At 40.5% G+C, this 18,140-nt stretch overlaps 2 protein-coding genes across 2 annotated transcripts; both read right to left on the minus strand.

Annotated features, from left to right (window-relative positions):
- Positions 1-10,684: 10,684 nt before the first annotated feature.
- Positions 10,685-11,527, minus strand: LOC143264103 (uncharacterized). Its single transcript, XM_076529635.1, has one exon. It carries the CDS (start codon positions 11,525-11,527, stop codon positions 10,685-10,687), a length of 843 nt encoding a protein of 280 aa, XP_076385750.1.
- Positions 11,528-11,533: 6 nt separating this feature from the next.
- Positions 11,534-12,655, minus strand: LOC105663982 (uncharacterized). Its single transcript, XM_012296503.1, has one exon. The coding sequence runs from the start codon at positions 12,653-12,655 to the stop codon at positions 11,534-11,536; it is 1,122 nt and encodes a 373-aa protein (XP_012151893.1).
- Positions 12,656-18,140: the final 5,485 nt, after the last annotated feature.

Genomic DNA, 18,140 nt, shown 5'->3' on the forward strand with positions numbered 1-18,140 from the left:
CCACACTCCTGCTGTAGACTGCCGTGTGACATCGTTCTCCAGGGGCATCGTACGATACATTTGTCAGAATCCATCCGTGAGTAAAAATTTTGCTTGCACTGTTAATAATTTTTATTGTTACAGATTATTAAAGTAATTAATACTATATTTACGTCTATAAATATCTTACATATATACATAAAATAACAATAATATGTGTTAGATATTGTTTTTATATATCACGGACTTCGTTCATTCTTTCAGCATCCTCGCCTTCCCCACTCTGCGGCCACGTCCATAATGAACATTGTTCCCATTCATAAATCGTTCAAGGACAAAATACCAACGGCTAATTGACTTCAATGATTCCCCAAAAATGCATTCAAGCTAACATAATTATTATTGTGCAAGGGCAGTGGCGTTCTGGGTGGGGGCCCAGGACGCCCTGCACGCTGCCCCAGGGGGGACGGTGGTGCCTCGGTGGTTCGGGCACTACCGTAAGGATTAGTTTTGGTTTTATGGGAGGGAGGTCTTTTCCGATCTTCCACGGGATGACAGACATGGTACAAAGGCCCCACTCGTGTTCTTTAAGAGTTCCTGGGGTCTCACTCATGGGTTGGAGAAGGACCATCGTGGGGGTTTTAGTGGGTAAAAGTCCCACATAACCCCGCGCCCTCCCCCAAGGGTGCGAGGTATCTTTGGAAGATTTCCCCCACGTAAAAAAAAAAAAAAAAAAAAAAAAAATATTGTAGTTAAACGATAATCGTTTGACCCCGTTGTTACATAAAAATAATATTTAACATAAGCATATCATTTTATCTGTTGTAGATACTTTGTAAATGAAAAAACCGAATCAAGCAGAGAAGAAGTAACAGCTGATCTAGCAAATATGGAACAAGATCAGTGACAAAGCAAGAGCGAGTTTCCTCCACTCCTATTTAAATAAAAGACATCAGATAACGAGCGGGTTGACGCGTCAATAACAGTAATCAAAAAACGGAATGCACAAAGCGTGAAAAAATATAGTATTGTAAAAAATGTCACTGTCCTACATGTGTTTCAATGAACGATAAATAAATATAATTTCTATACAGATTTTATTGAATGTTGTGGAGTCAGAATGAATTGAGGACTCGAGCATAAGAGATTGTTTTTCTAAAACGACACATATGTTAGAATGACGCCTAATATATTATTCATTCCTTCAATAAAGATTTTCTCTGAATTGTATTTCAGAAAACCTTATAATAATAATTTTTGACGTGTTTTAGTCAAACGTATGCAAATTTATCAAAAACACCGGATCTCATTTACGATACACAATAGTATGGAATCGGAGAAAAAATTTGTATATCGGTTGCCGGGAATCGAACCCGGAACCACAGATTCGTAGTCACCGGTTCTACGCACTTACCCGCACAATTTCCTGAAATTTCAGTTTCTAATAGTCGTAATACCGGAATCACATTGCACCGAATTTTGATAACAGAAAATAATATAACACATTATCTCTTGCCGCCTGTTAATTCGTCTTCTTATTATAAAATATATTTGAAATAATTATGAATAATTATCAAAATGTGACATTAATGCATTAGCTTTTAATGCAAAAATCTTTTTGAATTATTGTTATACATTTCTATATTCATAAGATAAAAAGAAATTGTATATAATAGTACATGCGGTAGTATTTAAATAATACTGGAACTATTGTAGACAATATTACGTAACCTAACCCATATTAAAAGTATTACAAAAAAGTAAATTAAAAAAAATATAACATGAAAAAACTAAAACTGTTCAACCAACGGGATTTGATCCCGCGCTCTAAAACGAGGCACGATTCCTATCAATTTCGCCAATAATACTTTAGAACTGATTTTCTACGTTCCTGAATATAAGGAAATATGACGTAAATAAATGTGGTTTTTCATTCTTTACAACTACAGTTTGCAATATAAAAATATGAAAAAATTCTATAATGTATGCTATTTGAATCTCAATGTTTTAGAATTTTTTCGGAATTTTTGTATGAGAATTACATAGGCAAAATAGGCCAAAAACCGAAATTCTGTTTTTCCGTTTTTACTGCCTCCATGGTTGAGATAAGGGGTTGAAACTTGATGTAAGATTTTTTTTTTGATATGCTATCGACTGTGGTATTGGATATTTCATTTGGCTCAAGTGCATTTTTGTTCATCCCCTCCCTCTTTCCTCGAGTCGCGCTCGCTAGGATTAGGAAACTTGGCTTTCCGTATTTCTACAATTTGCTTGACGTCTAAAAATAGATTGATAGATATGGCAACAGCGTAACAATCCGGCAACGATGTCTTCGCGTCATTTCTCTGCCGAAAGGTGGCGGGTAATAGGAATAGGAATAGGTAGGCAATAGAGTTTAGGTATATTTCTAGATCTAGTCGATAGATGACACGACACGAGTTGTCTAGTTTACAGATTTTCTATTTCTAGTATTCTCCGTTCATAGACATCGTCGCTTCGATCGATTCGGAGGTAAACAAAAACGGGACACTCCCCTTAATTAATTCTTTTCATATCTGTTGTGACATTGCTATTACAAGATGCGATAAATGATCGGCGTGGGACATATTCGACGACGAATGCATTCGTAGTGAGCAATATTAATTTGAACACTTTACAGGGAGACTACAGATATACTATTGACCTATAGCGGTCTAATTCTCGGATTTTACTTTTTAATTTACACAGGTTTTTACTGGCTACTCTTCATATATACATATCCGACTGAGGCAATCCCGATCACTCCTCTCTTTGACCTTCCCCACTCAATTCAATTCCTCCTCAGTTCAATTCCATTGATTGTGGATTAATTCGTGAAACCCTTCTTTCCGGCATATATGAGTGTTTATTTATTTAGTTTGGTGAATTATTTATTTTATCCATCCGTTATTTTTCTAAATAATATAGTGCGCTCTCAAAATGTTTGGCGGAAAGAAAAGAAGGGGTGTAGTTATGAGTTCTAGTGAATAGGAAGAAATAGAACTACTCGATAAAACATTCTCGTCTGAAGAGGAGGACGTAATTATACGAAAAACCAAACACTCTTTGCGCCTTGTAAGTTCTGATTCAGAAATGGAAATCGAAGAACAAGAAGCAATAAATACGAACGAATTTACACCGGGAGTTTCGATTACGGACATATGTTGGTCGCAGCGAGATCTATGTCCAAGAGTACATAACTTTGATGAAAAAGATTCGGGATGCAAAGCGGTCTTGGACAATATGGCAAAACCGTTGGACTATTTCCAATTATATTTCTCCGAGGATTTAGTAGATTTTATTGTAAAACATATTAATAGTTACCATAATTATATAATAACAAATCGTATCTGGAAAATGAATTCGCGAATAAATTCATGGTATAATACTGATAAAGACGAAATATACTGTTTTTTGGGTACGGTACTGTTAATGTCGCGTACAAAAAACCTTTCTTACTCAGAATATTGGTCGAAAAACAAGTTTTTGAAGACTGACATTTTTCATGACATTATGCCTCGAGACAGATTTCTGAACTTGATGCACTGCCTACATTTTACCAATCCGGAAATATCAAACTGTGCAGATAAATTGTATAAAATTCGTGAACTACTTAAATGATAGATTTCGATTTTCTCTAAAAAAAAATTTCTACCCGTTTCAGAATATTTGCATTGATGAAAGCCTACTATTGTTCAAGGGTCGCTTGTCGTTCAAGCAATATATTCCATCCAAACGGAGTCGATTTGGCATAAAATCCTTCGTTGCTTGCGACTGTAAAACTGGCTATATTTTAGATATGTTAGTATATTCTGGGTTGGAAACAGAAGTTTCTCTATTTCATGAAAATTTAGGAAAATTCGGCAATATTGTTATGACTCTGATGAAAGATTATCTGGGGAAAGGTCATAGTTTATTCGTCGATAACTGGTACACCAGTCCAACTTTATTTAGAACCTTACATATGCACCAAACAAACAGTTGTGGTACTGTAAAAGAAAAACCGAAAATATCTTCCAAATATTCCAAATAAATTAGAAAAAGGAAAAATATCATTTCGTTCAACAGAAACTTTGCTATGTATAAAATGGCAGGACAAAAGAGAGGTTTGGATGCTAACTACCTTACATTGCGCTGATATTGTAGAGACAAAGAAGCTTGATTACCGGACAAATTCACCGATAAAAAAACCGTCGTGTATCTTAGACTACAATCGTTCTATGGGCGCAGTCGATAAGACAGATATGGTTATTAGTACAATTGAATGTATAAGAAAAAGTTATAAGTGGTATAAGAAATTTTTTTTTCATTTGTTAGACGTCAGTATTTGGAACTCGTATGTACTATATAAATGCACATCAGGTAAAGAGTTACCGTTCGCGACATATCATTTATCACTAATAACAGAAACATTTAGAAAGTATCAACGAACATCAGGTGCATACCAAGGCAATAGATATACTGATAGCCCATTACGTCTTACTGAAAGGCATTTTCCCAGCACATATAATAATCCGTGTTGTAAAAAAAAATATCATGCTCGAAAATATGCAGTATGCACCAAACACAAAATTCGTCGAGAAACTAGGTATGAATGTAAAGAATGTGACGTACCTTTATGTGTCGATCCATGCTTTAGGATATATCACACAGAACTAGATTATTAAATATTCTCTATTATATGTTGTTTGTCATTCTTTTTTCCCTTTTATTTTTTGCTTTACATTTAATTAGCTACTGTTATTGAAGACATCTGTAAGTTCAGTTACGTAAACTCAACATAGCATAAAAGGCTACTTAAAATAAATCAGTAATAGATATATTTAATTCATTTGCAATGATTGTTTATTAAATCCTACAAACAGTGTCAAATTTCCGGATACTGTTATGGTCACTGGACTGCGCGGCGCAGCGACCGACATGCGTCTAACGCGTCGTCCCTGTTGATGGACTACTCCGAAATCGCGCCGCAGTGAAAGGGTTAATGGGGCACACTGCTAGACTGTTGATTCATCGAGTCCGAGTGCCTAGTCCCGCTTTAGTGGGGCACACTGCTAGACTGCTGATTGTTCGAATGTTTTGGCCGGACGGGAAAGCAAGGATTTCAGATGTGCAAGTACACAGATTAGGACCATGGAAATAAACTTCTTTAAGGAAAGATATATTGACACTAGAAAGATGGGCTTTTTGGTCTGTTAGAAAACCTTCAAGAATCGTTCAGAAAGCTATGTTGTAAAAATGTTCTTGAAAAGTCATAAACTATCTATTCAGAGTGAATTGAATGAATTTGACATAGGAGCTGGCGCCCCTGTCGTTTATGAGGGTTGTTTTTGTCGTATACGTTTTAATTTGTTGAAGAGCAAGTCCCAAACTTTGAGATGGTAAAAGTTAGTTTTAAACCGTGTAAGACAGGCCTTTTAGAATAATGGCGTTTTAAAATAGTCAAGGTAATAATGTCAAGTTCTATGTAAACATGAATTATAGTTAAGCAAAGTACTCATGTAGATTGATATGATATTGTTGCGGGATTATTAGAAAAGAGGTTCAACACAGAACAATGACAATAAGAAATAATTTGTAATCCAATTATTTATATTCTGCAGCCTACACTAATGACCTAAAACCTACAATCTATAATGTATAATCTGTGATAATAACAAGAGAAATTGAAAAGGAAAGCACGAGTTGTAAGGATGATAAAATAATAATATACGGATATAGTAGAATATAATGTAATATGGCGACTATAATGTGAATGGTTAAGCAACCAAATAGGTGAAATATAAAATTCCCAGCTTCTGATTGTTTATATTTGAACGAATCGCTCGTAACATCAACCGATAGTAAGACTCGAAAACTAGTTTACTTATACGACGCTGACTATGCGAAAATACCTCCCACTCCACTATTTCCCCCACCGTCGTTGGCGTGCTAGTCCGTGCGTGAATGGCACTTTCGTGAAAAAGAAAATTATAAGAACTCTTCGGGCTGCTACCAGAACTCTAATCAGAACTGCTGATTTTCGAAAAAAAATTTCTACCCCTATTATAAATTTTTAACAGGTGAAATTTTGTTTGGAAATCGGCCATTCTGTTGATAGTTCTAATGGCCTCCCATAGAGTTTTAAAAATTATCCTTAATAATGAGAACGTTAAAATTAATAATAAAAAATTTTGTCATTACAAGTTTGCAAAAAAATGTGAAGTTAGCCCCCCGTAAATTTAAATGCTATTTTCGTAGCTTTAAATGCCGGAAATATTTGTAAAATTATTAGAGAACTCTAGAACTCTCAAGGGGACCATTAGAACTCTTATTAATATTTCAAATTTCTGAAAATGGGGGGCCAACTTCACAGAGGTATAATAAGGAATAAGTAATGCATTAAAGAAAGCTCCAAATGAAAAGTTCAACGCGTACGACAAAAGATGGATAGTACGAAAAATTAAAGAGAATCCGAAGATTAGTGCACCGAAACTTACGAATGAAGTTGAAACATATTTAGGGAAAAGTGTAAATCCAGAGACAATAAGAAGAGTAATTCGAAAACATAATTTTCACGGACATACAGCTCGGAATAAGCCTTTTATAAGCGAGAAGAATAGAAGAAAGAGATTAGATTTCGCAAAAGAATATTTATGCAAAGATTTTGATTTTTGGAAACAAACAATATTTACGGATGAAAGTAAATTTAATATATTCCATTCAGATGGCAAAATTACAGTGTGGCGTCGACTAAATGAAGAGCTCAAAATTCAAAATTTAAACAGTACCGTGAAACATGGAGGGCAATCAGTAATGGTCTGGGGCTGCATGTCTGCTGCCGGAATGGGTAATTTAGTGTTTATTGAAGGCAATATGAATAAATATGATTATATAAATATTTTAAAAAACAATTTGAAGGACAATGCCGAAAAATTTGGGATTTTAAATTCATTTAAGTTTAATAGCGTGTAACGAGGCATATTTTCACTTACAAGGAAAGGTACGCAAGTGTCCCCCTCCGATTTTGATGAAACTTCGTAGGTTTGTTAAGCAGGCAAAAATAAGGGACACGTATTTTTTTTATCGGCTGAGACGCGGGTTTAAGGGGTGAAACGAGCCCTTAACGTTTCGACCCCTTTTGGCTATCTCGAAAACCATACGAGATACATTAAAACTTCTAATAGAAAAGTTGTATGGTTCCTTGCGTATAATAACAGCATGTTAATGAGTTTTGCAAAATACAATTTGTTTATAACAAAAAAATTTTTCATAACCTTATTTTACAATTTATTCAAATTTGTATAATAACAAAAAGTGTAGAGAATTTTATTACAAATCCATTGGTATATATATATACAATATTGCCTCCTACAATTTCTCAGATTTTTATCATAAAGGTGCGCGCGCGTCCGCTGACGCTCCACACTATACTAAATCGGATGAAGTCGGACGATATTACACTGTCAGTCAACATTATTTATAAGCATAAATGAGAAACAATTACATTTGCGTTATAATTAACATTTATCGTTAAAGTACAGAGGTATTCTATATGTTAATTTTATTAGAAATGATTCAAACGGTTTTCGATGCACCATGCACATGAAATAATTGCTGCGTCACTACATATGTAGCATAGTGGTTCATTATGTGATGCATAGCAAAATACGGGATTTTGAAAATTAGGTCTTGACGATATGTATCTACTTTATACCATGGAGTATTTGAACCTGGATTACAGCAGACCATGTTCAAGGCGATGAATATTTTTGTCATGGCATCGACATCCGGAAAACTTACAAAAGAAAATTTTAAAACCTGGTCAACAGAAGTTTATTCTTCAAATACAAACAACAAAACAGCTCTATTATTAGATTCTTGGAGCGCGCATTGTTGTCGTAGGGTTGACAAAGCTATTCCGATAAATAAAGAAATAATGTTATTTATGATTCTAATTGGAACTACAAAATATTTACAACTATTATACGTGTACGGATTTCGCGTATGGAAAAATTTTGTTTGTCGCTTTTCGAACATATTTGTTACATTGCAATATGACATTAATCTCCACACACGAGATAGCATTCTAAAACTAAGACTTGTTCATAATCAGTTTTCTTCACCACGATTTGAAAATTTTATTTTATGATATAAAAGTGGATTCATATCGTCAAAACCACCTCATTTTCCAAATACAGTAGAATTTTGCTATGCATCACATAATGAACTACTATGCCATATACATATGCCGTGACGTACCAATTATTACATATACTTAATTACATTATTTTTATTACATTATTGCCACGATTATGTTCCCTAACTTATTCAAACTATTCGTTACGTATAAAATTGACATATACATAGAATACCTATGTACTTTAACAATAAATATTTTGTAATACAAATTTAATAAAATTAACAGTTATGTATAACGCAAATATAATTGTTTTTTATTTATGCTTAAAAATGACGTTGACTGGTAGTGTAATATCGTCCAATATGATGCGGTTTAGTATCATGCGGGCGCGCGCGCGAACCTTTATGATAAAAATCTGAGGAATTGTAGGAGGCAATATCGTACATATATATACCAATGGATTTGTAATAAAATTCTCTACACCTTTTGTCATTATACAAATTTGAATAAATTGTAAAATAAGGTTATGAAAAATTTTTTTGTTATAAACAAATTGTATTTTGCAAAATTCATTAACATGCTGTTATTATACGCAAGGAACCATACAACTTTTCTATTAGAAGTTTTAATGTATCTCGTATGGTTTTCGAGATAGCCAAAAGGAGTCGAAACTTTAAGGGCTCGTTTCACCCCTTAAACCCGCGTCTCAGCCGATAAAAAAAAATACGTGTCCCTTATTTTTGCCTGCTTAACAAACCTACGAAGTTTCATCAAAATCGGAGGGGGACACTTGCGTGCCTTTCCTTGTTAGTTGTCTAGCATGTTTTTTGGTTGTTATGCCTCGTTACGAGGATCCCCCCGAATTGCCGGCCCCACTCATCCGCCCAAGCGGACCCCACGCCGCTGGGACACGAGTGTGTGTGTGCTTTTTTTTTTGTTTTATTCTTTTTTCTTTACGTCCACCCCCCTATACCCTTTGTGTGCGGCGGCCGTTATGAAGAGGAGCCATCGTTGTCCCCGGTCGCGGAGGAACCTCTCCCTGAGCGACGGAGGCGCGGGATGGGTCCACCGAAGAAGAGTTGCCGGCTGTCCGGTCGCAACGCCATCCCGTCATCCTCCGCGGGGGCGACCGGCAGTCCGCCATCGAGAAACGCCAGGCCTGGGGACGAGCTACCCCCAGCCGCCACCTAGAGAGGGCCCCAGAACCTGGCCGCAAGGCACAACGGGATGGCCCATCCTCGACGCCGAAAACCTCGAGGTGGGGGAATACCGCGAACCGGGGAAGAAGATCAAGAAGAAGCTAGCGAGCCGCCGTAATATAGAGTCGGTTTTCCGTAAAAATCCGTTTAAAGCCAAATTTTGTTCCTTTTTGTTCTTACCGTTTTTTTAGTAGTGCGTTCTGTTTCCGTATTTGGTTTTCTTCTGTATTGTGTATGTGTGCCTGCGTGGAGAGAATTTGTCGCCGCCGCCCCAGTGTGGAGATTCTGGACCACTGCGCCACAAAGGTAGGAGCTATCTCCTTACCTACTATTTTTTTATTGTTCATTTGCGCGTGGGCGAGGGCGATAGGACCCCTGGCCCCAGTGACGAGGACCCTAGAGGCCGCGAACGGTCTACGTCGGTACCGTTCCCCCCTAATCTATTTCTTTCGCTTCTGTATTTGGTATTTAGGACCAATGTCCCCTTGTTGTCCACGGCCCCTAAGAGGGCGTGCTCCCTGCGGACGAATACTTCGGCTTTTCTTTAGTTTCTGTCTTTCCTTTGTACTTGCGCGTACCGTGAGCCCCCGCGCCGCGAAAGCCTCCACGCAATTGGCGAGTCGATCCCTTTTCCTCGACCGTTGCTTGTAACGCGTGGGGCCCACTCCAGTTTTTTTTCTGTCCTGCTTACGTGGCCTACTTAGGGCCCGAATAAAAGCCTTTTCTGTTGGATACGAACTCGCGGGTCTTTTACTCATGCGTGGATCGTGGAAGAAGCCAACAAGGAAATGGAATTTGGAGATGCGATACTACCACATATTTATAAGCCTGAAATTCTATGGAAAGCCAAACAGCTTGTAGCAGATAAAGAATTAGGTAATAATAAAATTTCTGATCCCTTATATAATTTATTGAAATTGAAAGAGGAAAATTTGGAAGTAATGCGTACTATAAAGCAAATAGGAATTAATGACATATTTATAATGTATTGGAGCCCAGAACAGGCTTATTTATATAAACAAGTAATGAAGCAAAAACGTTACATATGTAGTCATGTACGTATAGATGCTACGGGATCAATTGTGAGAAAAATTAAAAAACAGACGGTTCTAGTAAAATAATATTGCTATATCAAGCAGTGTACCATTTGAAAATCAAGTTCTCCCAGTTTTTCAAATGATTTCCGAAAGACATGACATTAATGTTATAACGTTTTGGCTCAGGGAATGGCTACGATCAACAATGGTTTCAGTTCCGTCCAGTATTGTAATAGATTATTCTCTCGCATTACTGAATGCCGTAGTTTTAGCATTTAATAATGTAGATTTAATAACATACGTAGATAATTGTTTAAATCATTTAAAAACTAATAACTTCGCATTAAAACCAAGGAGCATAATTCTAGTCTCTTCAACGCACGAGATCTAGACTCACCTAGCTGAGTTACCTTGTCGTTAAAGGGTAACGCTAAAACATACCGGCCGTCGGCTCGTCCGGTGATATGTTGTGTAAAATGAGATTCGCAATATTCATCTGTCTTGGAGAGGATCTGAACTTGTGGTCCTTCTTCAATTTCCCAGAAACGTGTTAGAGATGATTGAAGCGTCTTGTTTGAATGGTAAGTTAAGCAACGTCCCTGTGATGTTGTGGATGGACTTCCCCCTATTACCCATCCAAATCTTGTTTTTTGGAGGTATAGATCGGGACCATTAGGAGGAGAAAGATTTATTTGTCCTATACTAAGTAAAGACAGCGCTGCGCCAGAACCGAGTAAAACGTGTATCGGTCCTGGTCGATGAAAGGTTGGGTCTGCTAATTTTATGTTTTTTGGAATTTTTAGACTTTGTGTGTTGACAGGTTGGTCAGGGACCAGGTCAGCAATTTTTGGAATTGTTAGAAATGTCAATGTTCTCTGGTAATCGTTGATCCTTGATTGAATGGTTGCCGTGACCGTGTGTTTTGCGATTGTCGTCATCGAATTAAGAGCACCGACGGGAATGGAGCATTCCTTTTTTGGAATATCAAGCCGTTTCGCGAGGTCCTCAGTTATAAAGTTTGTGGTAGCACCGGTGTCTATTAACGTTCGGCAATCAACGGGTTGTTGTTTATTATCTAAAATATGGATTTGAGCAGTAACGAGTAATTCATTATTAACAGTATCTATCATGTAATTTCTAGATCGGCTTGACCCTTTCGGACTCCTACGCATCTCTTGTCATTCGTCTTCTACCTGCGCTACGGGTGATGTCGCACGGCTATGCATCGGTGTATGTTCGTGACATTCTGATGAGTTTCTGGGTTTATGCAATAACGTGTGATGTTGCTGCCGACATATCCGACAGAATCCCTTCTTACATATCTCCGGATTATGTTCGATTCGAAAACAATTTTGACATAACGATGCCTTCTTAACTGCTGCAATCCTTGCGTCCACTGACCACGAATGGAACCTTTCACAACGCCAAATTCCGTGAATTCCGTGGCAAATTGGACATTTCGCAGGCGTCGCGGTCGTCGCAGGATTTGAAGAAGTCGCGAGAGTCGTGCATGGACTCGTTGTGCTTGAATTGTACTCTTGCTGGGAATGATTAAATGTGTTCGTAGTTACAAATGCGTGAGATCTCGTGGGGTATCGATTACCGGAAGGTTTCGCGGGTGCAGTACGATTATTCTGTCCGAACGTACAAATGGTCTTTTGTGAACTAGGTGGCACGCAACTTGCTCGCTTTTCTAAGAAGTCAAGAAATTGTATGTAAGATGGCATTTCCTTATCTTTCAATGACAACTCCCAATGCCACGCGGTGTCGCTGCTAATTTTTGACAAAATGATGGTCACCAGTATACAGTCCCACGACGAAACGTCGATACGTAAATTCTTCAACGACCTTAGGTTCTGGCGTATTGTGTCGACAAGTTCTCCTAATGCTTCTGGCGAATCTCGTGATAATTTAGGGAATGACAAAATCGCGTCGCAATGTTTAATAAGAATTTTACGTTTACAGTCATATTTTTCTTTCAATAACTCAATAGCATCCGCGTAATTTGCATCCGTCGTGCTTAAACATTGAATACACGCGGCAGCCCTTCCCGCTAAGGTTGATCTTAAGTACTGCAATTTCTGCACTGGGGTCAAATCGCAATTCTGATCAATCATCGACGAAAAACTATCAAAAAATGAGCTCCAATTCTCTATGTTTCCATCAAAGGTAGGTAAACGCATTTCTGGTAATTTAATTGTCATTGGCGCGGATGCGGTCTGAACGGAGTCCGTTGTATTTCGTCGCGGAGCTATGCTTGGCTGTTCTCCCTCAATCAAAACGTTTGCTTGCGCGATCATGGAGATATATTTGTTATGTATTTCGAAACGACGCGGTGCTTCGGATTCATCAAGTTCCTCTAACTCAAACTGTATGGCGTCGAAACGTTCCCAAATTTCGTGCATGCTCTGGACATGTGCGTTCAGACTGTCGTTCGTTCTCGATAATCTTTTCTAACATCGTAATATGTCCGACGATATTTCCACGCTTCCGTCGTAGGGAACTAGTGTTAATTCCCTGAGAGGCGGACTGACTGGTGGATTATTCTTTAGGCATTGTGGAATTAAGGAATGACGGAGATTGGCGAATGAAATTGAACCTATCTTTGCGATGCGATGACTTTGGATTGCTGCAGTCCTGACCAGCGTTCGGTCCCTCTGGAGTCCCTTGACGAAGATGTTGCGTCTAGGTCCTAAGTTAACTTTGGTTGGCCAGCCTTGATGTGGTCTGCAGATATCTCGTCGTTAGAGGTTGTGTAAGAGAGATCGCTCTTGGATGAAGTAGAAGATGCAGACTATGCACTATCGAGCACTCGCGACACAAAGTTCAAATGTCAAAGTCTCACTGCACAATATTTACTGTTTTATTGTCTTTTTAAATCACTGTATCCGGCTCGAAGGACCAAATGTTTTTTACGTAATACGCGGCACGCTGCGACTATACGGACGCTGTGGTTGCCTGAAGTCAACAAAGGTCGTAAATCTTTGCCCGATTTTTTAATCGACAACGTACCGAGTATTTCCCTACGACCGTTTAAAGTGTTCGGGATAGTAGGTGGTGTCTTTGAAAAATAAAGTCTTGTTTTCTTGGAAAACTAATAAACTATTTTAATATTTGAAGGAAAACACTTATAACTAAGATAGAAAAATAACAAATGTAATTGTGTGGTGTACGTGTACTGTTAAGGTTAGAATTTACGTGGACAATTTTTGATATAGATCTTTACTGTACGACAGTTTTTCCGAAAGTGATCCTGCGAGATTTGTTTTTAAGGAGGAAAACCAAGAAAAGTTAGAAAATGTGGAAAATGTTCTGATTGGCTTCACTGTTTGCCAATAGTATCGCTTAAAAAAGGACAAGCAACAAAAGTACAAAAAGTCCAAAAATCGTGATTCGTAAAACCGTAAGCCGTAAACTGTAACCGTAATTGTAATCGAAATCGTAATCGAAATCGTAATCGTAATCGTAATCGTAACCGTAACCGTAACCGTAACCGTAACTGTAATCGTGATCGTAATCATCGTTGCACACTCGCTCGTTTCTCGTTACTCTCTATTAGCTTCTTCCGCTCGCACCGCGGACACACCCTTATATTCCCGCGACTCGCGAATCTTCGGTTATTCGAAGCCTCGCGATCGTTTCTTAACGTTCACCGCGTTTTTATTCTCTCTCTCTCTCTCGCACTCACACTCATAAACGCACGTACACGGGATGACACGCTCGTCGGCAACGAATTTGCGCGAAGTGCTGTTTATGTTTTCGTTCTCGAACTTTCGTGGTACGTTCGCGGCACGACCGTTGCCACTGTCCTACAATATAGCACCTTTCAATAGTAGCATAAACGAAATTGGAGAAAATAATATAGTCTGCGAAAATAGCACATTATTTTCTTTCAATTCTGTGCAAATAGATAATAGTTTAACTGATATCTCAACACCCTCAGCTGGTAATGATTTAAATAAGGATACAACAGATACGGTAGTAACTAAAAGAAAATTTATTAATATAGACGAGAATAATAAAGAAAATATAGATTTTAATCATTCTGACGATACGTACGAGTCAGTCCAGACTAATATTTTAAATGAAATTGAAAATTGGAAAGGGAAAGTAAAGGAACCGATCAAAACACGAGGAAAATATTTAACTATTTGTCCATACATTAAAGATAGACATATAACACCTAAATTAAGTAGGAATCTACCTACGTTAGAGAATGGTATTTTACTAGGGCCACAGTTAACCCTTTGCGGACGAGTGTCGGCATATAGCCGCCCAAGCCTTTTTACCATTCCGGACGCGTGTCGGCATATAGCCGCCCAACATTTTCGGGATTCTGAACGTAAGAATCTTTTGACTTCTGAAACAGCAGAAAGGCTGAACGGTCTTTTACATATTATTCGGCGAGATATTACAGGAAGGAGTAAAGACTCTCTAGTCTGTTCTAATTGAAATGTAAAGCATGGAAGAAGAGAGTCGGGGTATTATTGTGCAACTTGTACGGCTAAACCGGCCTTGCACATATGTAGGTGACTGTTTTGATCAATACCACACAATGCCGGAATATAAAACGTATACATAATCACAACCAAACTTCTTTTGTTTTTTTTTTTTTCAATTTATTTGTTTATAACTTTTTTTGGATTTTATGAACAATTTTTTGAAACGTTCAATGTATTTATTTTCCTTACTGCGCACTCCAATACCTTTCGTCCGCTGCGACGCTCGCTCGCCGAGCGGCTCCGTCCGCAAAGGGTTAAGCGCGGGTAAACGACGTTTACCCCTAAAGCTCGACGTTTACCCCTAATGCTCCTGCGCGGGGCCGCTCGATCCCACATCCGTGGGCAAAGAGGGCCGCCATGAGCAATGATGTGCGGTAGAGGTACGCGTAAGCGTCCTCAACGGTTACCCATCAAACGTGATGGGAGAAATCCTGTCGACATGGGTTGCTTAGGGGAGGGGGAGCCCCGGCTGGCGGCCACAGTCACCCCCTCATCTGGTGTCGGCCTCTAAGGGGCAGCGCTGGAAAGCGAAGGTGGAGACTTAGGGGCTCGTTGCCATCGTGCATGCATGCTCTTAAGTTGGGGGGGGGGGGGGGGGGGGGTTCCCAAGGACCTCTGTCCCAGCCGCGGGATTCGAGATGCGACAGCCTTGTCGCCGACTCGCGGTCCGTGCTGCCTGCGGAACATCCAGGCATAATCAGAGTTCATAGTGGCTCCGCTGAGCTGCCTACGTTTGAAGGCTGTGATTGTCCGGGCGATCGAGTGATGGCCTCTTGGGAGGTGTACGCTGAACCGCTGTAAGGGGAAAACCCCCGGTTTGCAGCCCTAGTCTAGCGTCATAAGGCGGTGAAACGGCTGCCCCGACCCAACCGGGACGGGCAACTGGGGGGGTCTAACCAACCCCCCCAGACCCCCCCGGTGGCGGTCGTAACTATGACTCTCTTTTTTACAACGGTCGTTTTTAGCAATTTTCTCTTGAAATATAGAATGAACCAAAATAGGCAGATGCCCGACGAAATTCCCGCTGGAAATCCGCGGATGAATAGGAACGCTCGCCGCATGTACAATTAGAACATGGAAAAGTACAGACAAGCTCCAGTCCCTGATAATTGGGCTGACGACGTCGAGCCTCAGCCGCGACCTTCCTCCCGCCCACCTCAACCACGCGTACGTCAACGCGTCGCGAATTGGCGGGATAGACAAACCGGGAAACCAGGTGCCCTCGGAACAAAGAAGGATATTCCGCAGAAAGAGATATCGGACCCGGCGGAAGTCACACCGAAGGTGGCCAAGGCCAAAAGTGAAAAATTAGTCGACGAGCCCCTATGGCAGGATGGTCCCATTATGGGGACGCATCCGATAAATAGGATCTATGCCCAGAACTTAGACCTATCAACTTTTCCTCTTCTTCTGGAACGCACGTACCTCGACTTAGAGGTTGAAAATTCGCGTCTACGAAGGGAGATGCCGTTTTGTGCGTATCAGCATGTCATGACCAGCGTTTTAAACGCTGCTATCATTGACCACGTGAAAACCGTAAATGCTGAAGATAGATACGCAGACGAAGAGTCACCTCTGAATCTCATCCCAGAGGATATGGCTATGCCGGCATCAGTAGCTGAATACATCAAGAACATAGCTAATACAACAACGCCACAAGGCGATTTGGTGCGAGCTAACATCCCAGTATGTGCGGTTCCAAACCCACATATTGATGCCGCTAGCGAAATCCCAGAGCAACCGGCTGGTGGGTTCGGTGTGTGTGGCGTCGCAAACCACAATTCATACGAATGTTACGTGTCGCCTCTAGTTAGTTCCCGTCTAGTACAAGCGACTGTAGAGCAGAACCAGCAACACCAGTTTGGACCGTGGAATCCACTTCCACCGGAAATGGCTCCATTGCACGGTACGCCAACGATGAACCTTTTAGGTTATCGTCCCAACGTGGAACGCCTCAACCCTGAGGGGTTGCAGAAGATTCAAGACATTGAATTTCCTAATGCCGATGACATGCAGTCTCGGATTAGATGGAGTCCCGAATTAGTTGCGCGGGTGTCCGGGACATTAAAGATGATGGACACTAAGTATAAAATGCACATTGGAAAACCAGTCCACGGCCACAATACATCGGCATTATGGTGGATAGTCGTCGAATCAATCGGCGGCGGTGCAGTCGAAGGGAACACATCAAGATTGTCAACCTATTCTGGCAGGATTGACAGTTCTGCCGGACTCGGAAGTTCATGATTGTCCGGGCGATCGCGAGACGGCCTTCTTCGGAATGGTGCACTCGGAACCGCTGTAAGGGGAAAACCCCCGGTTTGCAGTCTGATTCTAGCGTCATAAGGCGGTGAAACGGCTGCCCTGACCCAACCGGGACGGGCAACTGGGGGGGTCTAACCAACCCCCCCAGACCCCCCCGGTGGCGGTCGTAACTATGACTCTCTTAAGGGTGGACGTACGTGACGTGCAGAGATGCATCCGTCTTCGCGGGCCACACTGTAGCCGGTCCTCAGTACATTGAAGTGTACCCGGACATAAAAACCAGACTTGAAACTTTGCGGTTAACAACGGCATGCTCCCCATCTGTGTGCTTTTACACTGATTCGGGAACGGGTCGGTATTACTGCCCAGGAGCGAGGCAGACGTTCTTAATGTTGCGTGCCACTACAGTCGTGGTTTGCCACTGCCTAATCATAGCAATGCCTCAGTGCCTTATGAGTGGACAGTGCATTTACTACTGGAAACAGGGGATATGGCCATATAGCACAGGGAATGTAGCTATAGGTTCAGTGGTGACTGTGGCCAGGAAGGTCGGGAACATGTATTATTATGCCGTTGTTAACGGTTCAACTCAATACTACGAACACCCCCTCGAGGGCGTAGCCAGCCTCGTCAAGACCGACTACGTCCGTAACAGGCCAGTCGCGATTGGTGATTGCAGGGTTAAGTACATCGAGGAAAAGAAGTTCCGCTACAACACAATGTATCGCCTGTTGGATGCAAACAGTGAGTAGCTGGACTCAGAGCAACGAGGTCGAGTATGACCCGTGGGACTTTGAGTATTGCGCCATGGCAAACACGCCGTGTGTTGAGGAAATAGGGCCAGCGAACCCCAAGTTGGAGATCGACATTGTTGGCGCCAGAGGACTGTCTCACTACCTGAAGGCTTTGGAACAGCAGTTAGAGCAGGTCGTCACAAGCGACGAACACGAAGTGGCCACGTACATTCCCACCATCGCATTCGAAGGACCAGCCTTCTTGCAGAAGAACAGCGTTATAG

The sequence above is a fragment of the Megachile rotundata genome, chromosome 3 (genome assembly GCF_050947335.1).
Source record: "Megachile rotundata isolate GNS110a chromosome 3, iyMegRotu1, whole genome shotgun sequence".
Classification (NCBI taxonomy): Eukaryota; Metazoa; Arthropoda; class Insecta; order Hymenoptera; family Megachilidae; genus Megachile; species Megachile rotundata.

Coding starts and splice junctions, on each gene's coding strand:
- LOC143264103 (XM_076529635.1), bottom strand. CDS start 11,527: ATGCGTAGGAGTCCGAAAGGGTCAAGCCGATCTAGAAATTACATGATA.
- LOC105663982 (XM_012296503.1), bottom strand. CDS start 12,655: ATGATCGCGCAAGCAAACGTTTTGATTGAGGGAGAACAGCCAAGCATA.